We start from the raw sequence: 22,123 nt of genomic DNA, 5'->3' as shown, positions 1-22,123 counted from the left end.
ACCCCATCAGCCCTTGTGGGAGTCCTGATGGGTTCCAAAGCCTTTCAAACCCTTCTCCAAGGCTTTGCTTCTTTTGGTTATCAGGACACACCAGTTTCTAGCTCAAGAAGTTCCCTTTCAGTCAGTTCAAACTCAGCCTTTCTACCAAAAAAACCTCTTTTTGTTCCCAGGCCTTCTGAAACAGGTAAAACCACATACTGTCTCCCTTTCCACTGTGGGTAAGACTTCAAAGGCTGGGCATTTGCAAAGGCAGGCTTGGGTTTTTGCACATTAATCACCTCCTAGTCATTCTAGATTCTACAGGGAATCCACTTAGCAAGCCAGGAACACAAATACATATAATGCTTATTGATACAAGGGTCTGAACATTTTGGGGCCCATCAATAAATAATAGTCTGAAGATTTTCATGGATTTCAAGGGCTGGTTCAAATAAACAGATAAGAATACTAACGTTAAATACGGTAGTCTCAAGACATGACTGTGTTTCTCAGATCTGTCACAAGTATTACCCCTACTTTACAAATCAGGAGCAAAGCACAGTGGCAAAGTGAGTTGCCCAAAGTAACAGTAACCAGGTAGCAAAATCAGTAACAGAGCCAAGATCTCATTTTACCCAGTCACTGGTCTAAACAGATGGAAGACTCAGATTTTTCCATCTAAAGAACGTTTTGGAGAGAAACAGAGCCATCTAATAGACTTCACAGCATTTGGAAGACTGTTACTATACCAACAGTGTTGTCTAAGATGCAGTAGACTAAGATGATAAACTGACAGCAATTCATCCAGAAATCTGAGCCCCTCCCTGAAGTATTTCTGAGTTAGAGGAAGCTGAACAGACTGTTCCCACGGACATAGGGGTCAGCTGAGCCATAAAGGAAGCACTTGGCGCCTCCAGGCTTGAACAAGAGTAGCATCACATCACATGCTTTAAACGTGACTCTTTCTCAGGGCTTAGAGAAAGTGGATACAAATGGGTGGGAAGAGCATGTGAGAGATAGTGAAACTTCCTGCAATATCTTTGGGAGATCATACTGTATTTAAGTGACTGAATGGTTTATATATCATTGTGGGCCAGGGACTGTGTGCACTCTATGAGGGAAAGTGTTACCACAGCTCCTCCAGGAAGTGAAACCAGTAGGGGACGATGAAGGCAAATCACTCAGGTTATAACACCTCCAGAAAGGTACCACCTTCTGAGGTTCATATATCCTGGTTCAAACCGGATTCTCCAGAGACCACCAGAAAAAGAAAGGACTTTTGGATAAATAGCCCTGAGCTTAAACTGACTCAGAGCCTTTGATCTAGCTCCTGATCTAAAGGCTGACATGAACTTGCAAGACCAGGGAAAACCCCATTCTGGGGGCTAAAGGACTTACAGCTACCAGCCCTATGTTGGAGTTAGGGTGATCTCTAGTAAGCTTTGTGACACGTGTGTAGGTTTTCATTGGCTCTCTCTATAATGCTTTTACCTTAAGAATAAAAGTGCTTGCTTAGAAGGAGCTGTGTAGTAACTTATAACTTTTGGCCATATATTGGTCACAGCCTTCACAGAGAAAGCAAAGCACTAGCTAAGCTGTCTGGCTTACTGGGAATATCAGTGCAGATCAGGAAGCTGCACAGCCTTAAAAACTCCAGTCAGAAGGGAGTGAGATGTGACAGCTGAGAGCCAGAAACCTATAAGCAGGTGCCCTCAAGGGACAATGGAGGGTGAAATACAGGTGCAGTTACCTTGAAAGGTATAAGGAAAACTGAAAGTCATCATTGCTACACTCTCATTCTGGGACTTGGGACCACAGCACTCTATCACCTTCTCTCCAAGACCTTATGCTACATAAAACAGCGTGAGACTAAAAAAAAGAAGAAAGTCCAATGCAATTTCAAGGGCACAGGTGACAAAGGGATTACATGTTTAACTTACTAAGTGAACTCAGTCAGTATCTCTACTTCTCGTGTTCGCGTCACTAAAGTGGAAATTCCACTATTTGTGGCACAGCCTTCCTCTCCTCTCAATACCCCAGCAGGGTTCTCTCTTAAGTCTAACAGTGGTGTCAGTTTCTTTTCATTGACCCTGCAGTACTCTCCTGGAAACCAGCAGCAATCTAGCACAACTGGTCTGAAGGATGTGTTACAGATATATTGGGAGACTGTGGATTCCAATTAAATATTGCTACTTTAGGGGCTGAGGATGGCAGACAGTGCACTAACCAGTATGGGAAGAAGAAATTGCGGAGACGACAGAGGCTAACCCCAATTCTTACAAAGAGTGCCCAGCAGAGCAGAGAGACCTCTCTCCATTCTACTCCAGAGAAAGAAGCAAGTATCTTACATTTACCTTCGAAGGACAAAGAGATACATCAAATCTGCTGGGATTCAAACTTGCAGTTCCAGGGATCTAGGTCATCCTCCAGTATCTACCAGACTTCAGCTATGCCTGACTACAAAGGACGTTCCTTATTGTGCACAGAATCCTCCCTCTGTCATTTGCAGATTTACTTTCCCTTCCCTTTGATTGAGTTACTCAGATGAAAGAAGTTAAATCAGGAAAATGAGGTAACTATATAAACAGAAGAAACTAATCCCACCTTAATTTAAATGGCTGGCATAGTCTGAATTAGGAATATTATGCCTCTTCTTGTGTGTCTTGGAAAACTGACATAATCACCACTTCTCTACTGCAGGGAAAAGGCTTGGACTCACTGCCTACAGAAGGATCAAGATGATTTTGTGGTTAAGGCACTGTACTGGGTTCAGGAGATCTGTATTCAATTCTCAGCTGTGCCATAACTTCCTGCAGGACTATAGGGTTGTATGAAGATAACTTGGTTAGCGTGTGCAAGGTGCTAAAAAACTAGATAGGTGATACAAAAGTATCCAGATAAAGACAAGTCCATAATTCAAAGAGCATTTCTCTCTAGAAGAGCAAAATTGCCAGCCTTCCAATAGGGTTCTTCTTTCAATATTATTAAACTGGCTTGTGGAACTATTTCTGATTTAGCACAGGGAAAAATGAAAGAATTGATTAAGAGGTCACTCTGAGGCTCTATTTTATCATGCAGGGCAGCAACAATTTATCCGTTACTAGACATTGGTTCCTAAAAGATTAGGTTGCATGGCTGCAGGCTAGCAGCATGTACAGAACCTACTCAACATGAATTCTTGTTGAGTTTGAATTTTTGTTGGGGTGAACTACAAGACTCTCCGAGCATCTCCTTAAAAAGGGGCAGTACAGCAAAATTAGTATTCATACAAGTTCAGTCTCTGCAGCAAGGACTTTTATAACTGCTCTTTTAGATAACTTCAAACTTCAAGAAGCCTCAGATAACAAAGGGGACAATTGTGTCTTAGTCTGAAAATAAGAGCTCAGCAACTTAAACAGCTGCCAGAAGCTTCTAGGGATCTGTATTCTGAATTACAAATGGGGGAATTGTCTACTATAGGGGGAAGTTTTGGCCAGACTACATTTCACATTAAAACCAGGTAAAGGAAATAAAGGTACGTGTCTTTTCTGCACCTTCCTTGCATTTCAAACTCAGATACTTCTGCTACATGTTACATGGTGGCAGCTGCATCGCTATAGAGCAGGATTCTCCTTACCTTTGAGTTTCTGAAGTTCATCCCTCAGGTCGGGACCAGCATACATAAAGATGCTCTCAGATACCAGATTCTTATCTGTGAGAGATTCATTGCTGGTGTTTACTATGGCTGTGCAGTTCAGTAATGCTACATTTCCTTTCCTGAGGAAACAAAGCCATTGAGTGCAGGTTAAATACATGAGTTTGGCACCACAGAAGTTCTTCTGGACTGCTAAAGAGTTATTATTGCCTTGTTTCATGACACACTGTAGTCCTCTCTCTCATCCTGCTTGTGAGATATGTTCCATAAACAGAAGCATAATTTAGAAGAAATTAAGGCTGGTAAAACATGGCATCCTCACAATGAAATCTCAAAAAACAATGAAAAGTCAAGTTTCCAGGTAATTTCTTAACCATACCCTAATGCCCACACACCACATAACCACAGACTCAGAATCTTCACAATGAACTTCACTCTACCTCCAACTAGTATGGAACCAGACTACATGCAACCCATAATTCTCCCTCACAGTACAACCTTAACTGCAAATTCATGCTTCCCCAATAAACAACACACTGTTCACTTAAGCAGTGAACTGTAAAGAAATTCCATGTTAAACTTTGAGAGAAATTAATGTGTTGTATGTAGCATGTTTTTTCATCATGTGGAAGTAGAAATAAGTTCCTTGCAATGATGTGGAGTCTGTGACTGGAAATGTACAGTGTAGGCATTAGGGTAAAGTTTAGAGTGTCCCATAACTTGGGATTTTCTTGCTTTTGAGGATACAGAGAGGATATATTACACGCACCTAATTTTACTTAATATTTTGCTTATGGAATTTCCTGGATTTTTAATATAGCAGTGAGGGCCTTATCGGTGGTATGATAACAGAGCAAGGAATCATCCCTGACTTTCTTATGGCAAATGGGAATATGGAAGGAACAATTGTTTGAGGTGGGCAAGGGGGAATATTTATGAGGCCCAGTGGGTCTGTCTCTAGTCTCCCTGATGCCAGTATGATATTACCCCTGTTCCTGGAGCCTGTCAAATGCTGCATCTGATCCATTGGGCCAGCCTTGGCTCCTCAGAGCAGAGGAGCCTCTTCCGAAACTGTAGAGCTCTGACTTTAAAGAAAGCCTTCTAATCATGAACAGGCTATTACTAATACAGTGCTGTCTCATAGTCTTCACCCAGTCAGCTTAAGTGCATCTATCTGCTGCTGCTCAGAACACTGAAAAGCTACAGCAGAGTGAAAGATGACCAGAGTCTGATGCATTTTCATTGCTACCTTTAAAAATACCTCTGGGCAACTGTGAAACTGACAAGAATCTGGTCACTTGCACTCTGATGCTTCAAGGGAAAGCTGTAAGTAGGATCAGAGACAGGAACTGAAGGAAGAAACTGAGGCTTAGAAGGAGGATAGAGCAACAGTGCCCCTACCCACCCATGTTTGCAACAGCTAGGAGGATCTGGGGTGAACAGGCAGAGATAAAGCCAGAGAGAATGACCCTTCTTCTGTGCAGCAACCAGAAGGGGTTGGAGAATGGGGCTGATCTTCAAATTTACCAGACACCTACGATCTGGAGGTTGACGTGAATGAGAGATCCGAGCAAAGCCAAGAAATCCCAGCCCGGCTTCTTAGCAGCTGGGAAAAGGGGGGTGGCTCTTCACTTTACTCCTGGTCCTGAGGGTGCCCCCACTTTTCATACTCGTCTTCTGCTGATAGGTGTAGTCCTCTGGAAATTAGGTGTTGATAAGTGTGAGTGGGTGGGCGAGGGAGAGGAGATGACATAGATGGGGTAAGTTAGCACAGAGACACTGTTGAGATAAACAAATTTTGGAAGAAGACTATGGAGACAGAATACAACATAAAGAAAGCATATGCAGGCAGAGAGACAGAGAAGAAGAAAAAACGACACACACTAAGGACAGTACAGGAAAAGATATCCCATTATTTGACGATAGGAATGCAGAGAAGAAAGTGAGACAAAAAGGAGAAAAAATCCACACCATGTGAAGAGCTTTATTTTGTGGTGATTACCATTTTGTCAGGCACTTTGTCATCACTGCATTCATTACTGTGGCATCTAAGAAGTCAGAGTGAGTTTGAACTTACCACAATATTATTTTTGCATTGATGTCTTGCCTGTAAGGGAAAGGTGATCTAACATCAAGTTGCGGTTTTTCAGCTTGAGTTTTGTGGGAGTCCAGTTGATCTGCCTCACAGCAGTCATTCCAGGCTGGCAGAGAATCAATATCCACAAATTGGGAAGGAGCACCCAAGGGATCCATGGAATGGAAACAGCAACTCCTCTTTCCACTACCTCTTCAGCACTCCAATACTCACTGGAGTCTTTCTGGTGCTTCAGAGGAGAAAAAATAGGATCATAGACCTGGATTTTCACTGAGAATAATTCTGGAAGAGTTAGACTTTTCATAAAGGAAAGCTGAAGAACAATTAAAGCATTTGCAGGTAGCAATGTAGTTAAGATTCACAGGCTATTTCGTTCCCAACCTATCCTCTGTATGGTTTCATTTTTTGACCTTTAAATGTTTGTGCTTGGTCTCAGTACAAAGGTGAATTGTTTTGGAAAGTCTGAGCTACGATAATTATTCTGTTTTTGAATTATCCATTGGTGAAAAAAAACCCTCATTTTCTTCACTATAAAATATTCCAACTGGCTTGTGAACTTGAATCTTATAAAATGCTGAATCTATGAATTCCACATTTTGCAGGATTTGTAGTTCAGCCTAAGAAAGAAAAGTCATATTTGAAGAAAAGTGATTCAGTGTTTTAAGTAAAAAAGGTACAAAAATACACACTTATGTATACATAACAGGATAGATTTTTCTTTTCTGACTACCTTAACACTTAAACATCCAATCCTGCATCCTCCACTGCAAATAAAGTGCTCTTGAAGTCATTTAGAGTTAAGAGTGCTTAGCTCCTCTTAGGATCAGGCCCTTAGCGCTTTAGTAACATTTAAACACTTTAAAAACAAAAACAGTCAAATTTGCTTGCTCTCTCTCTATTTTGCAAAAATCAATAGTGCCTAATGGACTGTCAGTCACTAATACAAATTGAAGTCTATTTCTCTCATGCCCCCTCCAAAGGCTTGGGAAGTTTAGCACTTTAGCTACTGTTCAGTTAATTTTGGGTTAATTTAACTGGCAACAACTTTGAAAAGCTCTTATTTCCCATGTAGTAAAAAAGAAGATGCATTTTCCCAGTCCTGCTCTGAATCAGCCTGGACATTCTGTAAAGCCACAAAAATTGATAGAGTGACTTGCAGTTTAGCAGTGCTCCTAGATTCATCACTGACACTAATTTCTTAGCATCATTTGAAAATGCTGCTGTATTTCTATCATCTCTGATTGAGTAGGCGAATCTGCCTCATCCTGGCAAATGATGATCTTGCCTCCATTACGCACATCTTTTTCAACTCCTGTCTGGACTACAGTAATGCAATATACTGGACACAACCTCCCACCCCCCCAGGAAACTCCAAATAGTACAGAAAACACATCTCCTCAATAACCTGCACTACTGCAAACACAAGCAGAATACGAAGATCATTGTCTTGTTCCTTAACTTCAAGTAAATTAGTTGGGGACGAATTCTGCACAACTGCGCATGCACAAAATTTATGTTCCTCACAGATTTCTTTGCTTCCCTGCAGAAAAATGACTTTCTGATGGGGAAGCAAAGAGAAGCCACAAGAGTGGTCATGTGACCCACCCCAAGCAGTGTTTCAGGTGCCCAAGGCAGCCGGCAGAGAGGTAAATCACTGAGGTGGAGACAGACCAGGGAAGACCCAGCTGATGGCTCCTATCCTGCACTGGACTCAGATGCTAGTCCTTGCTGGGCTGGGGAGGATGGGACTTCCTCTTCCCTTGCATGGCATCCAGGGCCACGTCAAACCCACCCCAACATTTCTTCCCCAGCTTCAGGAAGCTCTGCAAACTCCTCTCTACCCCGCGTCCTACACCCATCACTCCTCAGCTGCAGAGGGAGGGATCACAGTACAGGGAGCTGCTCTCCTATTGGCCTAACCCCTGTGCATCCAGACCCCCTCATACTAAACCCTCCTGCTGAACCGCACCCCCCCCCGATGAGTCCCACTCCCACTACTCCTGGACCACTCCGACAAACCACCCACTCCTGGATTTCCCCCCACTGAGCTCCAGCCAGCTGCACCTGGATCCCCACCCCACTGAGCCCCACTCCCCCAGCATCTGGACCCCCTCACTGAGCTTCCCACACCCAGAACCCCCTCCCAAGCTCTATTGCCCACACACCCTAGAACCCCCCCGCTGAGCCCCAACCATCTTCACCTGGACCTCCCTGCGAAGTGCCACTACTTGGATCCCGCCTTACTGAGCCTGCCTGCCCAGACCTGGCGCACCTGGCATGGACAGGTAGGGCCCTGGGGTGTTTCTGGGACAGATCTGGTCCTTGCGCTGTGTCAGGGTTGGCTGCAGCTTCACCGCTGAATCTGCATCTCAGGTGGGATGGGAGCTGCACAGGATCTCCCATCTCTGTGCAGCCAGTGGCCTGTGCTCCCCAGTGCCATGCTGGAGCGTCCACATTTATTTGACAAATAAAATTTGCAGAATTTTAAAATATAGTAAGCAGAATTTTTAATTTTTGGTGGAGGATGCCTTCAGGAGCAAGTATTTAAAGGCCTGAGCAGAGCATACCTAAAGCTATGGGATGAAGGCCACATTTCCTAATTCTGCTCCTCAGACACAATGAGCTCTACACAGTAAGGGTAAAGCCGACTGCATAGAACACAGTTTCTAGCTCCAGACTGTGGAATGAATTGACACAGGAACTAAGGCTCATCCCAAAACATCACCTTCTTCGGCTCCAAGTACACGGTGCACTTCTTTGACCTTGTCTTCTCTAACAGACAAACAGCAGCATGTGCACTAAAATAAAAACCCTAAAGCAAACCCAAACCAAAATACCAGAGCAACTAGCACCACAGCAGCTACTAGCATGTTGAAAGAGACTGAAACAGGAACCAGTGAGGAAAAACTGTTCAGAACCTGTGAGAAAATAAATAGTACTATACTATGTGGCAGTCTGCCATTGAATTAAGACAGACACTTGGGATGAAACCTCAAATACACTGAAGCCTTTAGATACTTGTATCCATTTCTGACTGAGATCCAAAGTTTGTTCTTTTTGCACAAGTTTACTTATGTCACTGAAGCATGTGGTACATACCACAGGAGCAGAAAGATTAGTTAAAACCGGAAGGAATGCAGAAAAAAGGCAACAGAAACACTTACTGGGAAGAGGGGCATATTTGAAAGGAAAGATTGAGAGTTGAAAATATACAGTTTGGCAAAATAATAAATATTGGGGTGGCAGGTACGATAACAGTTTAACTGTGTGACCGGTACAAAGCAAGGTGACAGGTGAGGTATAAACAGGAAAACTTTGGTTAAAAGAGTCAGACTGAATAATGGGAAATATTAGCCCCGGTCATTTCCCTCTTAGGAGAGTCTCCCAAGAGAAGCAAGTGAAGTCAGTGACTGACAAGGTCTCCCGGCCTGAGAGCCCAGCTTTTAGCTTCTGTCCGTGCAGCATCACACCTGTGCCTCTGGGGGGCCTGTAACACAACAACACGCCTCTTCACCTTTCCCCAGGTGCCTTCCGCAACGGGACAGCGACCCAGGGCTGGAGAACACGGGCCGTGCCCCAGGCCCAGGCCGGGATCGCCCCGGGGGGGGTCTCACCGGGCGCAGACCGCAGGACCTGGGCAAGTTCCTACACAAACGCTCGAAGCTAGACCCCCCGCCCTCACCGTGCCGGCCGGGACACGCGCCCCGCAACCCAACGGACACGGAGGGGCGGTTACAGGCCACGCGCCTGCAGGGGGGGGGCGGGGCCCCTCAGCACAGAACACACACAGCGACCCCACCCTGCCTAGCAACGCCCGCCCCAGGAGCTTCCCCTTAGCAACAGACCCCAGCGCCACCCCGGGCCCAACCGCTCGCTCGCGTCCACCCTCGCCGCGGTCCGCCCCTCACTCACGGGCCGGCCCCGCTCCCCCCATCTGGCGAGAGGGTCCCGGTGGTAAGAGTCGACTCAGCAGCATCACCCAGGAAGTGGGCACTGAGCCTGACCCACCCGCCTTCCGCTTCCGGATCAAAGCCGACCAATCCCGCACAGAACAGCCGGGATGATGTCAGATCTTGCGTCACTTCCGCTTGAACTCTGGACGGCTTCCCCAGCCCGGCCACTTCCTCTTGTGCGGAACGAGAGACGGTGTCTGCGCGCGAGTGACCCGCGGAGCCACGTGGGGGTGGTGAGCGCGGGGCCGGTGTGTGGCGGATGCGGGGCGGGGATTGGGTGTTACAGCGCGCGCGGCGCGGCAGCGTCTCCCCCGCCGCTCGTCCCCTCCCCAGCGGGGCCGGCGCCATCGGGCCCCGATCCCAGCGGAGCGACCGCACCCGCGCTGGAAGCGGCTCCCGTCATGTGCCGCGTTTCCAGTTTGGTTCCATAGCGCCCAGCTCCCGCCCTGTGCACATTGCTTCAGCGCCGCTGCTCATCGCTGCCCCGGCGCCGGGCCCACCACTGCCGGGAAGGAGAAATCGGGGCAGCAGCGCTGGTGGAGGGGGAAGGGGAGCACGCAGTACATGTGCCCGTGCAGTGCGATAAGGCGGAGGGGAAAAGCGAAGGTAGCGTGGAGCTGTGTGTGTAGAGGCATCAGGGAGGAGCGAGCTCGGGTGAGGCCTCATCTAGAATATTGCGTTCAGTTCCAGGTTAGGCGTATATGGAAAGATTAAAAACAAAATATGTATAGCAATGGCGTGATGACAAAGGAGCATGATCATTCCCTGTAAATACTTGTCGGGTGGAAGGTATAATTTAGGCTGGTCCAAAGTGGGAATAATTAAGAGTAATGGGGGTAATTGTGCAAAGAAAAATGTGAACTGAAATAATAGAAAAACTTAGTGCAGTCTGGCACACCGTGGGGTAGTCTCCCAAGGGAAGTGTTGAGAACCCTGTCGCTTTTAATGTTTGTCCACTCCAGCTTAAATAATACTAAAAAAAGTTCTGTAGAGGAGAAGTGGACTTGATATCATACAGCAAGTCTTTTCTGGCCCTAATTTCTCATTACACATGAAATTTTTCTCAGTGATTTCTGTCTTTTCTTTATGTCCAGGTCAGCTACCACCTGGGTCTGGAAATTGCACCATGGGTCTCACCAAGCAATATCTGCGCTACACAGCTAGTGCATTGTTTGGAGTGATTGCTAGCCAGAAAGGCAACATCGTCTATGTGACCCTGCGGGGCGAAAAGGGCCGCTATGTGGCAGTGCCAGCTTGTGAGCATGTCTTCATCTGGGACACCCGGAAAGGCGAGAAGGTGATGAGCTGTTTTCCCCCACTGTGAACCAGAATGGGGTGACACTGCTGTGTTGTACTTCAGTGAGACTAGAAAAGTGTAGCTGCATGAGTTATCTTTGCTGGGAGTTCCCCTTGCAAAGAGATCAAATAAGCTTAGAAATGGTGGCTTCTAATATCCCAGAATGCCCAAAGTGCAGCCAGTGGCCATCAGCTCCTTTAGAGTTCTGTAGTCTTGGCTGGGGGGCACACTCACTGGCACTGAGATACTATGATGGTGGGGTCATAAGAAGTGGGAGACAGAGACTACAGTGGAAAGGAAATTTGAGGTTTGCAGTGTAGCCAGGCAACTCAGATCAAGACTGAGTCTGGAACTTATTGTGATCATGGGCTGCATTTCAAATAAGATGAGTGCATCTGCAGTCTCCTTGCTTTTATGCAAGCTACCTGCTGACATAATCTTTAGATTATTACTATGTCTACACTGCAGCTGGGATCGACACTCTGAGATTGGTCCACCGGCGGTCGATTTAGTTGGTCTAGTGAAGTCCCACCAAATCAACAGCAGATCACTCTCCTGTCGACCCCTGTACTGTATCCCTGATGAGAACAGTAAGGTAAGTCGACAGGAGACTTTCTCCTGTCAACCGCCCCAGGGTGTAGAACCAGCAGTAACTCATCCTAAGGTACGTCGAGTTGCGTAGCATAAGCCGATTTACTGCAGTGGTGTAGACATAGCCTAAGTTTATTTGCTTCTGTCACAAGTACATGATACAAATACCCTGTGTGGGGACCTTTCCTAAGCAAAACTTAACTGATCTTGATTCTTTCCTTTGATCTTAAATAATTTATTTGGGTGGAAAGGTATATGAATGTCAGTTTCACTGAGCCATTCTTCCTTGTTACTCCTAGAGTTGAGTATGAGATTTGAAGTTCCACTGTTGACAATGCAGAGCAGTACAAAAGGACATGAAGAGGACTGCTTCAAATGACATATTAGACCCAGAGCTACACTAACACAGTGCTTTAGGGGTCTTTTGGAATTCTGAACTCATGTACACCCCATGGAAAAAAATAATTATGTTGTATGCCTCAGAGGAGCTAAAATGGAAAGGAATTGTCCTGTGAAGAAATTTGGGATGCCTCTTTTACTGGAAAGCAAGAGGAATCACCTTCTAGCTGTTAGACTTCTGGGTTCTAGTCCTCGTTGCACCCTGATTTGCTGTTTGGCCTGGTGATATCATGTCCCCTGTCCCGCCCCGCCTCAGTTTCCCCCTTTTAAAATCTGTGATAATAGTATTCGTTCATTTCAGTAGCAGATTGTGAGGAATGAGTTTCCAAATAGTGGTGGTCCTCGGAAGGTCTGATAGACAAACAAAGTATGTTCTTCCTTCTGTTCTCTGTGGGCGTATCTAGCTCTTGACACGTCACAAACACCTTGTCTTCTGAAAATTACAGGTTCTCATCCTTCAGGGTCTCAAGCAGGAGGTCACTTCTCTCTGCCCATCCCCAGATGGGTTGCACTTGGCTGTTGGGTATGAGGATGGATCGATCCGTGTCTTCAGCCTCCTGAGTGGTGAAGGGAATGTCACTTTCAATGGACATAAGTCTTCAGTTACGACTCTGCAGTATGATCAGCTGGGAGGCAGACTGGTGTCTGGCTCAAAGGTGAGAGCTGGTGGGAGAAGCCAAGTCTGGAGGTCAGTTCTTTCATAATTAGGGAGGACTAGCTGCTCTGTGGAGATAACTGTAGTTATGTCTATCGGTCAAGTGGCCTGGCTGGGAAGGAGTGGATGGTGCACTGGAATAGCACTGGAGGAGTGTTAGTGAGAGGATCTGGGTCAGATTCACAGCTGAGTTGCATCACAGATCTTTATGGAAGGGCTGAAGGCTGCAATAGGAAGGGGTGCTGTAGATCAAGACTAAAGTGCGTTAGCGGATCTGTGCATGAGGGAGTATAGGGCTGGAATGGTGGAGGTGCTACAGGTTGGGCATAAAGTACATCAGCAGATCTATTCATTGAGAGCCAAGCGGGGGGCTGTAGGGCGGGACTGAGGGACATTGGCAGAGCTGTGTGTGGAGCCCAGGACTAGAATAGCAGGGTGGCTGCAGACAGGGCAGAACTATTGAAGATGGGAGGGTGTGCTAGGTCTGAAACAGCAGGGGGTACTTCAGTCCAATACTAAGGTGCACTTGTAGAGCTGCATATGTGTGTGCGGGGAGAACAACTGGCTTTATTAGCCCTTCAGTGTATACTAAAACTCAAATTTAGAGGAAAACAGTCTGCCTGCCTAAGGTAGTGTATTGAGTCTGATGGCAGAAGATTCTGCTGATGTCCATCCTTTGTGATGTACCTTTCCTTTCAGGACACAGACGTCATTGTGTGGGATGTCATCAATGAAAGTGGGTTGTACCGGCTGAGGGGGCACAAGGATGCTGTCACGCAGGCACTCTTCTTGAGAGAGAAGAACCTCCTGGTTACCAGGTACGCTGCCTGCTGAGCTTGCTGAATTGAGGATTCAAGGCTTTACTCATCTATCGTGTCATGTCAAAATCTATTAACTTAATACAAAGAAATGAAGAGTTAGATTTCATAAATGGTGCTCTTTTGCAGAATGAACACATTCTTAATAAGCTTTTCTAAAAAAGCCTTATGACACAATAACCTTAACTGTGAGCCGGAGACTTTTTTAAATACATCTGTTATCTTGATATCTAAATGTTTTATAAGGAATACCATTAAGTGGGGAATATCAGCTAATGAGACACTGTCAATTTAAAAATAATTATTCTTTGAATAGTTTTTAAATCTACTGTTAAATACGGTACCTGAGATTACTATAATAGAGGATACGTCTATACTGTGTTCCATCGTGGCTGGACAGATGTGCTAGCTCTGCTTGAGCTAGCATGCTAAAAAGAGCAATGTAGCGCTGCTGGTGGCTTGGGCTAGTCACCTAAGTACATACCCAGGTGGTCTGGGTGGGTTTGTGCTCAGATGTGCTCCCAGCTGCAGTGTATATGTACCATGAGAGTAGCAGTATGTTTACAGAATGCATTTGACAGTACTTTGTGTTAAGTCGCTTTTGCTTTTCCCGCTGTATAATCAATTGGATTCCCTTTTGCTTGTGAATCTTTCACACAGTAATGGGATCAAAAAATAATTTTTAAAAATAGGGAAGTGATTATAGAACCATGGGAAGAGATAGGGAGACATGGGCACATGTAGTACCTGAACTGACTTTTAACTCCTCTAAACATTCACTAGATTTAAAGGTGACTGTGTTGCTTGGCAGGAGAATTTTTTTGATGAAATTCTTTTAAGAATGTTTTATTTATTAGACTTATGTATCAGTTTAATAGAAAAAGTATCACATGAATTTAGCATAAAATTATGCTGGGATCTTTTATTTTTCAGATTATTGATGAAATAAGAGTGTTTATTTGGGGAGTCTGGTGGCACCTTTGAAGACTGACAGATTTATTTGGGCATAAGCTTTTGTGGGTAAAAAACCCACTTCTTTAGATGCATGGCTACCCCTCTGATACTTGTTTATTTGGGGTTAGAGTTGAAGCTGTGTTGCGAAGAAATATGCACTTGTTTGGTAGTTTATAAAATGGTTTTATTTTCACAATTTTCTTAATATTACTTTCTTTATTGTTGGTAAATTAAGATAGTTCTTAATTTTAAAATAAATAGGATGGAGGGGTTGCATATATTTCTATGGAGATGCTTGGGCAAGATACGCCCTATTTCTCATAACAAAGAGGAATATCAGCCTTAAACATAGTTGTGACTCCTTATTTAAGGCTGATTTTTATTTTTCCACCAGAGATTTGACCTCTTTGTTATGAAAACTATAGAATAGTCTTACCCGGTGTGACAAAGTTCCTCCTCTACCTTGGTGGGTCCTGCGCTTTTTGGCAGATTTGCTCACCTCAGTGATCTTCTCCACAGTCTGGATCAGCTCCTCCTGTGTCTGATCAGGAGTTGGGAGGTTTGGGGGGAACCCGGGCCCGCCCTCTACTCTGGGTTCCAGCCCAGGGCCCTGTGGATTGCCGCTGTCTATAGTACCTCTTGTAACAGCTGCATGACAGTTACAACTCCCTGGGCTACTTCCCCATGGCCTCCTCCAAACACCTTCTTCATCCTCACCACAGCACCTTCCTCCTGGTGTCTGATCACGCTTGTACTCTGTAGTCCTCCAGCAGCAACCCTCTCACTCTCAGCTCCTTGTGCCTCTTGCTCCCAGCTCCTGCCACACACTTCCTCTCCTCTAGCTCCTCCCCCCTGACTGGAGTGAGCTCCTTTTTAAACCCAGATGCCCTGATTAGCCTGCCTTGATTGGCTGCAGGTGTTCTAATCAGCCTGTCTGCCTTAATTGGTTCTAGCAGGTTCCTTATTTCTCCAGTGCAGCCCCTGCTGTGGTCACTCAGGGAACAGAAAACTACTCAGCCAGTTACTAGTATATTTGCCCTCTATCACACTCCTGTACCACACTGGCCTGGGTCTGTCACACTGGTCATTCAGCGTTTACTGAGTACAGCATTTTTTGACCATTTACAAGTACGCTTAACTCATTTAATAGTTTGTGTTAAAATTAATTTAAAAACAAGTCCTTTAAGAAATTTAGTGCTTGGAGTCAGACCTTTTTCATCCTGTCATGGCTCTGAAAAATTCTGTGATTGCATTTGGGCTTGAAAGGCTCCCCATAACACTGGATCCTTGGCCCTACTGCATACTGAGGCAGGAACACCTGAATGTTGTTAAAGTGCAGATACATTGGGACACAAGGGACTGGGCTCCCTGCATCCTCTCTCTGCACAATGCTGATCTCTAACAGCACTCTTCTGCATCCAGCCCATGCACATCCCTTCACATATGGCGATTTCCCCAGTCCTCTTGGCTCCCTATATTGGTGTTTTCTGGTATTGAAGGAGCTCTGTGCGGGGAGACTGAGAAGAATGTGGAGCTGTGGGGGCAGGGAGAAGCAAGGTCCCAATGTCTTTACTTATGCATCAGCTCCCCTGCTCGGGCTGGCTCAGTGTGCAGTGGAGCTTAAGGTATGTCTGCATTGCTGACTGTGTACCCAGGCTTCTTGTCAGGCTTATACGTGTGTTGCTGCCTCTTCTTGGTGCCCAAGTTTCCAAGTCGTCATTACAGCTGTTACCTACAGATGTACCTACCCATGCTGTAGTCACACTGCTTGCAGTGTAGAGGTGCCCTGAGGCAGCCGTGCCAAGAAGAGCCTTTAATGTGCTGGTGTTTTGACAGAAGCACTCCCGTTGATATTAGTGGACATAGAATTGGGCCTGGAATTAGACAAAGTAATTGCTAATAACTTTTTACTTTATTACAATTAGGGCTGTTCGTTTAATTGCAGTTAACTGCAATTAACTAAAAAAAATCTCACTGTTAAGCAATAGAATACCAACTGAAATTTAATAAATATTTTGGATGTTTTTCTGTGTTTTCAAATATGTCTATTTCAGTTACAACACAGAATACAAAGTGAATGGTGCTTACTTTATATTATTTTTTATTACAAACCTTTGCACTGTAAAAAGATAAAAAATATTATTTTTCAATTCACCTCACACAAATACTGTAGTGCAATATCTTGGTCATGACAATGCAACTTACAAATGTCAGTTTTTTTGTTACATAACGGCACTCAAAATTAAAACAATGTAAAACTTTAGAGCCTACAAGTCCGTCATCCTTCTTCTTGTTCAGCCAGTCGCTAAGAGAAATATGTTTGTTTACGTGTATGGAAGATATTGCTGCCCACTTCTTAATTACAATGTCACTGGAAAGTGAGAACAGGCATTCGCATGGCACTGTTGTTGCTGGCATTGCAAGATATTTATGTGCCAGATGTGCTAAAGATTCATATGTTTCTTCATACTTCAGCCATTGCGCCAGAGGATATGCTTCCTTGCTGATGATGCTTGTTTAAAAAATATAGTGTTAATTAAATTTGTGACTGAACTCCTTGGGGGAGAATTGTATGTCTCCTGCTCTGTTTTACCTGCATTCTGCCAATATATTTCATGTCATAGCAGTCTTGGATGATGACCCAGCACATGTTCATTTTAAGAACACTTTTACTGCAAATTTGACAAAATGCAAAGAAGGTACCAATGTGAAATTTCTAAAGATAGCTACAGCACTCGACCCAGGATTTAAGAATCTGAAGTGCCTTCCAAAATCAGAGGGATGAAGCTTGGAGCATGCTTTCAGAAGTCTTAAAAGAGCAATACTGTGATACGGAAACTACAGAACCCAAACCACCAAAAAATAAAATCAACCTTCTGCTGGTGGCATCTGACTCATGCTGATGAAAATGAACATACATCGATCTACACTGCTTTGGATGGTTATCAAGCAGAACCCATCATGAGCATGGACGCATGTCCCCTGGAATGGTGGTTGAAACATGGAGGGATATATGAATCTTTAGTGCATCTGGAATGTACATATCTTGTGACACTAGCTACAGTAGTGCCATACAAATGCCTGTTCTCACTTTCAGGTGACATTGTAAATGTTAAGCAGGCAGCATTATCTCCTGCAAATGTAAACCAATTTGTTTGTTTGAGCAATTGGCTGAACGAGAAGTAAGACTGATTGGACTTGTAGGCTCTAAAGTTTTACATTGTTTTATTTCTGAATGCAGGTTTCTTTTGTCCATAATTCTACATTTGTAAGTTAAACTTTCATGATAAAGAGATTGCATCACAGTACTTGTATTAGGTGAATTGAAAAATACTATTTCTTTTGTTTTTTACAGTGCAGATATTTGTAATCAAAAATAAAGTGAGCACTGTACACTTTGTATTCTGTGTCATAATTGAAATCAATATATTTGAAAATGTAGAAAACGTCCGAAAATATTTAAAAAATGGTATTCTAATCTTGTTTAACAGTGCGATTAATCGCATGATTAATTTTTTTAATCACGTGACAGCCCTAATTACAACCTGTTATTGCACCCTGTTTCCTTTAAGTAAACCTGGAAACAGGACTCCTCAAGGAGATTTAATTATCTGGGGAATGTGAAGGGGATAGTAACAAGCTGTATTTGATTCTTTGAGCACCTTGCAAATGGAAAAGTCCTAAAACCTCTGATAAGCTAAAATGGAGCTCTGTCTGATGCATTTAATTTGGCACAGATCATGGCACAGTTCATTAGGACAGGCAGTGAAGAATATTGTATCAACTGAAAATACAGGGGGAATTTAGGGAGACCCAGTTTTGGAATTTGGCCAGCGCACCAAACCTGACACCCTTGCCCTTAAAGAAGCAGAATGGTTTCTCCATAACACTAGGCTAGGGTTTCAGTGCTGACTCTAGGAGGTGCCTTCTAATGAATCACCAGCCCATATTTCTGTATTGCCTGTGTTTTGCTTGATCTCTTATCCTGACTCTGCTTAGCTTGTGAGACCTGCTAAGATCCTAGCCTAAATAAGTCTGGTCTCTGACACCTTGCAGCGTGCTTTACCTTCTTTGTTTCTTACTCTTCAAAGCGCACAGTTTTGGATGAACTCTGGTGACGTGGCCTTATGTCTGGGTGATGTCATTTGTTTTTTTCAGTGGTAAAGACGCCTTGGTGAAGTGGTGGGACTTGGATACGCAGCACTGCTTCAAAACACTGGTTGGACACCGTACTGAGGTAAATAAAATTAAAGATAGAAGGAGGGAATTAGTTCAGTACAAGTATTACAGCACACTGGCTGCAAGGTAGCTTCCATTGTTACATCCACACTGCTGAGGATTGGATTTTTTTCAGCTTGTAAACACAACCCCTGTGAAATATTTGTGGTTGGCTGTTGTGAAGAGGGGACAGGTGAGAAGCCTTGTCTGTTGAGGAGGCTTGTACCACTCTTGCTGGGAGTGATGTTTCCAAACAGGATGTCCTTGTGCAGTATCCTGGGTAGCAGGGACGTGGGCTCTCTGTTTTCATTTTCCCTTTTAAATTAAAAAAAAATCATAGTAATGGGTGGCCATATAACTAGACATAAAGACGCTTCTCGGTGTCTTCTCCTCGGTAGGTGTGGGGACTAGCCTTTGTGTCGCAAGAGAAGCGTCTCATCACTGGCGCTGCAGACAGTGAGCTCAGGGTGTGGAACATCACCTACATCCAGGAGGTAAGAACTGAACTGCATCATCTCGGTTGCTTTGCTCTGGAGTGGATTGAACTGGAACACAGCAGGACTGTGGCTTTCTGGGACATGGTCAGTATCCATCCAGGACACACTCAGTGTGGAGCAAATGTTGTTTGATGGCTTTAACTGTATGTTTCTACTGGCTCCCAGCTCTGTTGTAGTTCTGTGCACACTGCCTTTGTGCGTGTGTGGGAGCTGTCCTAAGAACGGGGCACTTCTTACTACAGGATCAAGCAGAGTGAGAAGCTGGAGTAAATTCTTGTCTGGGGACATGCATGGTGGCTGCAGACCACTTCTTCTCTTTGTTCAAATTGAGGTTAGCCAAATAAGCATGAAATGACTGGTGGCCACCCTCCTCTTTACCGCATGGGTGTGGCTTGTGGAGAGGACAGGTTTTGACATCCAGTGCTTCACTTTGGTCTCAGGAGAAGGCCACATGGATTGGGGTGGTGCAACGTGTGCTGGAACTGATGGTCTGCAGCTGGCTTCTTTTCCTGCCAGGTACATGCAGCCCTCGGTGTCCCAGCTGGCGGCTGATGGGGACCTTGGCTGGGCAATATTTGGGAGCCCTGTTTTAGGCTGCATTGTGGAAGCTCTTCTGTATGGGCTGGTTCAATTTGATTACTGTCTACGCTCTTAGGGCTTCATTTCATAGAGCATCTTTCATCCTGCTTGTTCTCCTGAGTAGTTCAGAGTGAAAGCTGTGACAGTGTTAAATGGCTAGAGGGGATTGAGGTGTGGCTGGAGGAGAAGCCAGGGTATGCTAAAAGTATTTTTTTCCTTTGTCTGCCACAAGCAGGCAACAGACCCTAATGAACCAGAATCCAAGAAAAGCAAAGGGTCTCCAGCTCAAGCAGAAAAGACTTCTGAAGTGGATGAGACCTCAGCCCAGGATGAGATGCTGGAGGAGGTAACCCTTTTCCCCACCCTGGCTAAGTGGTGCAGGTTTACAGGGTGTTTTTGAGGGTAGATACACAGCTCAAATAACTAAATAGGGGTTTGAGGACAGACTTGGTTATCTTGCTGACACTTGCCTCGCTCTGTTGGCTTTGTGCCCTGGGGATGGTCTCTAGCACTTCTAGAGAAGACACCCTGACCCATAAGCAAGGAATCACACCAGTGTGTGTTCTGCCTTCCTCAGGAACAATCTCTCACTCTTCCCCAATTACTCACAAAATAGCAGCAGGAACCTGTGCATCTATTTGCTGGTAACCTGTGCCAAAGAGATCCCCAATGTAAGCATATTGTCAGGTCTCTAGAAAGGCTTGGCAGTGCTAGCAGAGCTCTTTCTTTGTAGGAAAGGGACTACAATAAAATGGTAACTTTCAGCATTGAACGGAGGCAGGTGGAAACTGATTCACCTCGGACTTATTAACAGTACCCTGTGTCATAACCAGGGATCCTGTTTTCTGTGATTAAAAAACCCAAAATTCTCTGATTTTAAAAACCCATAAAAATCCCCATTTCCCCACAATTAAAATGGAACGCTGAACTTTAATTTCCCTAGCCATGATGTATACAGTATCAGGCCTTGGCTACACTTCAGAGTTATAGCGCTGGTAGTGGCTTTACAGCACTGTAACTCACTGCCTGTCCACAATGGCAAGGCACATGCAGTGCTGTATCTCCCTGGCTACAGCGCTGCATGTACTCCACCTCGACGAGAGGAATAAAGAGAACAGCGGTGCTGTTGCAGCGCTGGGGTGCCAGTGTGAACATGGAATAATCTTACTATGCTGTAACTGATGTCCAGAAGCTTCCCATAATGCTTTTAAGTAAAGATTACGCTCTTTGTTTTTTTGTAATGCCTCTGTTTTGTTGTGAACTCCGGGCTCCGGGAGCTGCTTATCAAAAAAACACACAGCCACTGTTTGCTGTGAATGAACTCCCTTTGGAACGTCCACAGCTAGTGTTTGCTTGAGGAGAGAAGCAGTGGAGCGGGGGTCCCTTTCCTAGCAGCTGCTTATCTGGTCTGTGAGGAAAAAAACAAAGAGGACTATTTGCATTTAGTGAATGAGAGAGGGGTGGGGGAAGAGGTCGGAATTTGCAAGGCAGGGAGCTGACACAGTGTTGGCTCCAGAAATCCACTCTCTCTGTCTCCCCCACGCTCCCTGTCACTCACTCCACTCCACCCCCCTCTTTTGAAAAGCACGTTGCAGCCACTTGAACGCTGGGATAGCTGCCCATAATGCACCACTCCCAACACTGCTGCAAATGTGGCCACGACAGTGCACTGGTAGCTGTCTGTGTGGCCACACTGCAGCACTGGTAGCTGTCTGTGTGGCCACACTGCAGTGCTTTCCCTACGCAGCTGTATGAAGACAGCTTTAACTCCCAGTGCTGTACAGCTGCAAGTGTAGCCATACCCTCAGTTGAACACAGTGTTTTATTGATATACAAGAGAACCCTATTTATCCAAGCCTCCGTTATCTGTCTCTCTCTATTAACTGAACTATCGGCCATCTGGGGCTGACTGCGGTGGGGCTCCCGTGGTCAGCGCTGTGTGGCTGAGTGCCCGAGCCCCACCTTAAAATAAAGGATAGAAAGCTCTTTGCCAGTCCTCCTGATTATCCCAACTTTTGATTATCTGGTCCCAGTCCCAATTAGATCGGATATATCGGGTTCCACTGTAAATTTAAAGCATATTAAAAAATCAACTACAAGAGGAGGAGGTTGCAGGCATTGAATAAGTGGCACTGGTACTTTCAGTAACATGTAGTTAATAGTTAATACGTTTTTATTTTTTCACAAAATTTAAAAACTAAAGGTTCTCTGTAAAAACACAAATTCCACATTTTTCTGGGAGAAATGGATTTCAAGGATCCCTGGTCAGAAGGGTCTCAGAGTGGTGCTGCCATGTTTAGAATCAGTTCCTGTTGTGGGAAGCCTCTTCCACTTAGATCAATCAGCACCTGACAGCCTTTCACTAAATTCCTCCTCTCTGGATCACTTACTCACCTGTTGGCACTTCCAGAATCCTTTGAAGATTTCAGCTTCATTCATTCAATTATAGCTAGA

General features: G+C 44.9%; 2 protein-coding genes across 8 annotated transcripts in view; one reads left to right on the top strand and one right to left on the bottom strand.

Annotated features, from left to right (window-relative positions):
- GDAP2 (ganglioside induced differentiation associated protein 2) overlaps positions 1 to 9,712 on the bottom strand; it is a 48,290-nt gene extending 38,578 nt beyond the window's left edge. For 3 of the 4 annotated variants that reach the window (XR_007769058.1, XM_050921368.1, XM_050921385.1), the window contains exons 1-3: positions 9,621 to 9,712; positions 5,691 to 5,937; positions 3,596 to 3,735 (exon numbers count right to left, since the gene is read on the bottom strand). Coding sequence is in view for 3 of the 4 variants with exons in the window: in XM_050921368.1 (XP_050777325.1) it covers positions 3,596 to 3,735; positions 5,691 to 5,866 (316 nt within the window). In the remaining variant the exon portion in view is untranslated. The remainder of the gene's footprint in view (positions 1 to 3,595; positions 3,736 to 5,690; positions 5,938 to 9,620) is intronic. The other variant, XM_050921373.1, reaches the window with a different exon arrangement.
- Positions 9,713 to 9,797: 85 nt separating this feature from the next.
- Positions 9,798 to 22,123, top strand: part of WDR3 (WD repeat domain 3) — a 37,357-nt gene continuing 25,031 nt past the window's right edge. The window contains exons 1-7 of one of the 4 annotated variants that reach the window (XM_050921181.1): positions 9,798 to 9,894; positions 10,756 to 10,958; positions 12,395 to 12,604; positions 13,303 to 13,421; positions 18,534 to 18,612; positions 18,992 to 19,087; positions 19,902 to 20,015. In XM_050921181.1, the coding sequence (XP_050777138.1) occupies positions 10,788 to 10,958; positions 12,395 to 12,604; positions 13,303 to 13,421; positions 18,534 to 18,612; positions 18,992 to 19,087; positions 19,902 to 20,015 (789 nt within the window). In that variant the 5' untranslated portion in view covers positions 9,798 to 9,894; positions 10,756 to 10,787. Of the gene's footprint in view, positions 9,895 to 10,755; positions 10,959 to 11,426; positions 11,554 to 12,394; positions 12,605 to 13,302; positions 13,422 to 18,533; positions 18,613 to 18,991; positions 19,088 to 19,901; positions 20,016 to 22,123 lie in introns of those variants that run through there. The other 3 variants (XM_050921172.1, XM_050921162.1, XM_050921189.1) reach the window with 3 other exon arrangements.

Source organism: Gopherus flavomarginatus, chromosome 1, assembly GCF_025201925.1.
Source record: "Gopherus flavomarginatus isolate rGopFla2 chromosome 1, rGopFla2.mat.asm, whole genome shotgun sequence".
Lineage (NCBI taxonomy): Eukaryota > Metazoa > Chordata > Testudines > Testudinidae > Gopherus > Gopherus flavomarginatus.
The sequence above is the reverse complement of the archived record's forward strand: the minus strand, read 5'-3'. Positions and strand labels throughout refer to the sequence as shown.